The sequence below is a fragment of the Octopus bimaculoides genome, chromosome 5 (assembly GCF_001194135.2).
Source record: "Octopus bimaculoides isolate UCB-OBI-ISO-001 chromosome 5, ASM119413v2, whole genome shotgun sequence".
In the NCBI taxonomy this organism is placed as follows: Eukaryota; Metazoa; Mollusca; class Cephalopoda; order Octopoda; family Octopodidae; genus Octopus; species Octopus bimaculoides.
Genome location: NC_068985.1, coordinates 113,618,652 through 113,624,536, shown reverse-complemented (window position 1 = coordinate 113,624,536; position 5,885 = coordinate 113,618,652). Strand labels below are relative to the sequence as shown.

Genomic DNA, 5,885 nt, shown 5'->3' with positions numbered 1-5,885 from the left:
TATATATGTATATACTCTTTTACTTGTTTCAGTCATTTGACTGTGGCCATGCTAGAGCATCGCTTTTATAGTCAAGCAAATGGACCTCAGAGCTTATTCTTTGTAAGCCAAGTACTTATTCTGTTGGTCTCTTTTGACAAACCGCTAAGTTACGGGGACGTAAATACACCAGCATCGGTTGTCAAGTGATATTGGGGGGACAAACATATACACACATATATATACATATACGATGGGTTTCTTCCATTTTCCGGCTACCAAATCCACTCACAAGGCTTTGGTCGACCTGTGGCTATAGTAGAAGACACTTGGCCAAGGTGCCACTCAGTGGGACTGAACCCGGGAGCATGTGGCTGGTAAGCAAGCTACTTATCACACAGCCACTGTGTATGTAGGAGTATCACCATCATACAAGTGATGTCCCTCTTTTACAGACTTCCATGGAAACATGTCCAGCCATGAGGTAAATGTTACCTTGCTGGGAAATAGCTGAGAGTTAGCAACAATAAGAGTATCCAGCTGTAGAATAGAAAATCAGCCTCAATGAATTGCTGTCATGCTGTATAAATAACCCAATGTACCCAACTGAAGCAATATTAAATTAACCTGTGGAGGCACAATGGCCCAGTGGTTAGGGCAGCGGACTCGCGGTCATAGGATTGGGGTTTCGATTCCCAGACCTGGCGTTGTGAGTGTTTATTGAGCGAAAACACCTAAAAGCAGGGGATGGTGGCGAACCCTGCTGTACTCTTTCTTCCTGTTTCTGTTGTGCCTGTATTTCAAAGCACCAGCCTTGTCACACTGTGTCATGCTGAATATCCCCGAGAACTACGTTAAGGGTACACGTGTCTGTGGAGCGCTCAGCCACTTGCACGTTAATTTCACGAGCAGGCTGTTCCGTTGATCGGATCAACTGGAACCCTCGACATCATAAGTGATGGAATGCCAACAACACTAAATTAAACTATCCATTTATATATCATATATAATGTATATACTCCATTGACAAGCAAGTTGCTGCTTTTTCGTCTGAGATAGACTCTCTTATGGATGTGCTGAGTTAAAAATGTATTTTATTTCATTACTGTTTTGTTTGCATATACCAAGTCATTTAATCAGCCTGGCAGCTTCTTGCTTTGTATTGTTAACGATTTCTTATATCAGAGGTGATGAATTTTGTCTCGGCATGTGGTTGGCTGCTCGTACATTATTGACAAGCCCCAATAAGGCTAAAATGCATCTGCTATTCATACTGGCTGCTGCCAAGACAATTTTTTTTGTCTCTGATATATATATTGTGTTTTTTGACTCAGCATGTCCATTGGAGATTCTATCTCAGAAAAAACTTGTAGTAACTTCCCTGTCAATGGTGTGTATATATATATATATATATATTGTGATACACAGATGACTGTCATGTGTGTGTGTGTGTGTGTGTGTGTGTGTGTGTGTGATTTGAGGAATATTTGGCTGTTATTTCTTTCAAGTTAAGTCAGTACCTAGAGGCCTATGTTTATTTTTGGTAAAGTTGGTTATTGCAGCTATGACCTGCCTGTCTTTTATTCTAATCGTGTTCACCTATTATATAATGTCCTTCATTTTCTAAAAGCAATAGGTATGATTTAAGGGAGGCTTGACAAGTACCAAGAGGTATATAAGGAACTACAGACACTAAATTAATATCAACTGTAGCCCACCACCACCACCACCAAAAAAAAAAAAAATCAACTGTCCCTAAGTAAGAACATAATCTACAAACCCTGGAGATCAATATAATCTGCTTACACCTCCCTGAAATAGCTGGCCTTGTGCCAAAATTCGAAACCAATATTATTATAACACCTCCTCAACATTTCATATATAAATATTCATATACAAAACTGGACTATTTATCTAGCTTCCAGTAATCTAGGGATATTGTGCATTGTACTGTACTCTGTTTTGACTAGAACAGACCTTGTTTTCAAAGTTGGTTCATTTGCATACAGTATGTTAAAAGTAGATATGTTCTTTACTTTTTTATGCAGATTGATAAAGTTTCAACTTACTCTGTTTCGGAATTGTATTAATTTGTATTTGTCAAATAAAATCATGTTCTTTACTTATCATTCAATTTTTATCCTTTAAACATTACACTGGTATGATAATATTACAGTATGATAATATTTTTAAAATTTGAAATGGATTAATAAATATAAAACAGACTCTCCTGTAGAAGTGTATTAATTTGAATCTGTTAAATACGGTTTAGCACTTGATATAGTTTATTTTATATTTTAAGTATATATTTAGACTGTCTCCAGAAAACCAGCAAATCCAGAAGACTTCCGGTCACAAGCTTGCCGGATAATTGGTCCGGTACTGTATGAACCATAATATAATCCACGGCCAATATGTATATACAAAAGAAGCCATATTTTTATGAATATGCCACTTATTTTAGTAAATTTAATTATTCGAAAAAGGAAAAAGTCAACAGTTTTTCTCATTCTCATTAGTTTTTTTTCATTTTTTCTTCCTGTTTCTCTTGCACCACCACTGCAGTTATTATGAAGACATCAAATCTATCATACCAATATCAGATCAAGACATGAATTCCATGTTACAAGAAGAATCACGAGTAAGTACCAAATTCTTTAGCTGGTTTTTTTTCTTTTATTTATTCATCTGAAATATACCTCAAAACACCATAGAACAGTGGTTCCCAAACTATGAGTCGCAACCCACTGATGGGTCATGAACGAAATCCTAGTGGGTTGCAAAAAGCTATAAAATTACACTTTAGCTTTGATTAACTGCTGTCTATCGAGATAGTTCAAGACTCAAGTTTTCAATACCAGACTGGTTGTTTTATCAAGCAGTAGGCTTTTGTCATGCACTTAACAAATCAGAGGTGGTCATTTTCTCAAGTTATTTATTCGTACGTAATCATAAAAAGGAAAAGTCTGTTTTTACCTATTTATAGAGAACTTTAACTAGGCGCAGTACAACACTGATCGAGCTGATAACAGTTACTGCTTCAAGGTTTTGTATTAGAGTTAATACCTACCCATTGAACCTGATGTTAATTCTATTACTGAGCGTAGCAAGAAACAGGCTCATCCTTCTCACAGGCCTCAATGAAAATGTAATCTGAAATAAATTTGTTTCTTTCATTAATGTTTTTACCCAGTAGAGTTAAGTGGGTCGCCATAAATAGTGGGTCGCGTCTCTAAAAAGTTTGGGAACCACTGACATAGAAAGTAATAGATGATTGACCTAACCCTTTAGGTTTTGAACTATCTGAGACTGCTCCTAGTTTTATGATTCAAACTTCTTGTTTTATAATTATCTGAATTATGATTTCCCAGCAAAATTTCATGTTGAATTATATTGCAAACACCAGCTTAATCAGGACAATTATTTTACTAAGTTCTTCATTGTTTTCAAAGTTAATTGAACATGACAGAAATATGGTAACAAAAGTAGAAAGGATTATTATTATCATTACTATTATTATTACCTTTTAAGGTGGTGAGCTGGAAGAATTATTAGCATGCCAGGCAAAATGCTTAGCAGTATTTCATACATCATGTTCGCAGCTCAAATTCTGCCAAGGTTGACTTTGCCCTTCATCTTTTCGGGGTTGAGGAAATAAGTACCAGTGAAACACTGGGGTTGATGTAATCGACTTACCTCCTCCCCCAAAATTTCAGGCCTTGTGTCTTTAGCAAAAAGGATTATTATTATTATTATTAAGACGGAAAACTGGTAGAATCATTAGCAGTTATTTCATCCATCTAAGGCGACGAGCTGGCAGAAATATTAGCATGCCGAGCGAAATGCTTAGCAGTATTTCATCTACCATGACGTTCTGAGTTCAAATTCTGCCGAGTTCGATTTTGCCTTTCATCCTTTTAGGGTTGATAAATTAAGTACCAGTTATGCACTGGCGTTTATGTATTCGACTTAATCCCTTTGTCTGTCCTTGTTTGTCCCCTCTATGTTTAACCCCTTGTAGACAATGAAGAAATAAGTATTTCATCTATCTTTACAATCTGAGTTCAAATTTTGTCGAGGCTGGCTTTGCTTTCATCCTTTCGGGGTCAATGAAATAAATATCAGTTACATGCTGGGGGTCAATATAATCAAGTAGCCCTTCCCCAAAATTGCTGGGTTTGTGCCAAAATTTGATAATAAGATAGTGAACTGTTTGACAAAATGTTTAGCGGTATTTCTTCCAGCTCCTTACATTCAGTGTTCAAATCATACTGCTGTCAAATTTGCTTTTCATCCATTCAGGATAGATAAGATAAAGTACCAGCCATGTACTGGGATCGATGTAATCAACTAATCCCCACTAAATAATTCTTATGCCTTGTGCTAAAATTTGAAGCATCATTATGCTTCATGGTCTTGTACGTAAAGACATGTGTAGATAGCACCATGGAACATCTTGGGGAGAGATCAATCTTACCTGATACCTTTTCTAAAGGAGTCTTCCTGAAGTTGTACATTTTTTAGGGTGATGGATTGGCAAAAAAGTTAATGCAAGGCATTGTTTCCAATGCTCAATTTCATCACTTTCTGAGTTCAAATCCTGTATCAGTCAATTTTGTTCTAAGGCTGCAAGTAGCAGAATCATTAGTGCATTGAATAAAATGCTTAGCTGCAGTTTTTCCAGCTCCTTATATTCTGAGCTCAAATCTTGTCATGGTCAGCTTTGCTTTTCATAACTTTTCAAGGTCATTAAGATAAAGTACCACTCAAGGTCTAGGGTTGGAGCAACCAACAAAATCCTTCCTCCTAAGATTTCTAACCTTGTGCCAAAAGTTTGAAACAATTATTATTAAGGCAGTGAGCTGGAAGAATTTTTAGCACACTTGGCAAAATGTTTAGTGAAATTTTGTTCATTTTTATGTTCTGAGTTCAAATTCCACCAGAGTTGGCTTTGCTTTACCTTCTTTTGGGGGTAAATAAATTAAGTACCAGTGAAATGCTGGGGTCAATGTAATCAACTAGTCCCCTTTACCAAAATTTCAGGCTTTGTGCTTTTAGTAGAAAGGATTATTATAAATGGTAGTTAAGGTGGAAAGCAGGCAGAATTGTTAACACACTGGGCAAAATGTTCAGCAGTATTTCATCTATCTTCACGTTCTGAGTTCAAATTCCACCGAGGTCAACTTCACCTTTCATCCTTTCGGGGTCTATAAAACATGTACCAGTTGAACACTGGGGTTGATACAATCAATGTAACCCCTCCCTGAAATTTGCTAGCCATATGCCAAAATTTGAAACTAATATTGTTAATCATGCAACATAACAGAATCAGCAGATCACTAGAATTCAGAATATGAAATAGTTTTATATGCCATCAAGGCTCAATTTACCTTTCATCCTTCCAGAAGTCAACTCCTCATCAAGTGCCAGGGGATTGATTCAGTAAAACATTCCCTCTCCTTCAAAATGTGTATCCTTGTGCCTATGTTAAAAGTTAATATTGGTTTATATAGCAGTACCGAATCTAATACTTCCATTTTTGTCTCTTCTATCTATAGATACATTGCCATGAGTTCAACACAGAAGCAGCATTGAATGAATTGTACAAATATGTTGACAGTTATAGTTGTAAGGTATGCTGTGTCTTTATCTCTGTCTCTTTGCAATCATGTCCGAGAAACATTACATGGTAATGCCATGGCATTAACCTTCCAGCAATTAAACTGGCATTATCCAACCAAAATATCCTACCTGTTTTTGTTCAAAGTGGCCAAATCCATTTTCTCCCATCTATCCTACAGTGTCATTCTAAAATTAAACAGTCACATTATATATATATATATATATAATGATATTAGGGGTAAAAATCCAAATTTACAGGTAAAAACTCAATTAAATTCAATTTA

General features: G+C 36.2%; 1 protein-coding gene across 3 annotated transcripts in view; it reads left to right on the top strand.

Annotated features, from left to right (window-relative positions):
- The window catches only part of LOC106878623 (plexin-A1), an 803,747-nt gene extending 798,052 nt beyond the window's left edge, over positions 1–5,695 (top strand). For all 3 annotated transcript variants that reach the window (XM_052967952.1, XM_052967953.1, XM_052967951.1), the window contains exons 34-35: positions 2,545–2,620; positions 5,538–5,695. In XM_052967952.1, coding sequence (XP_052823912.1) covers positions 2,545–2,620; positions 5,538–5,672 — 211 coding nt within the window. In that variant the 3' untranslated portion in view covers positions 5,673–5,695. The remainder of the gene's footprint in view (positions 1–2,544; positions 2,621–5,537) is intronic.
- Positions 5,696–5,885: the final 190 nt, after the last annotated feature.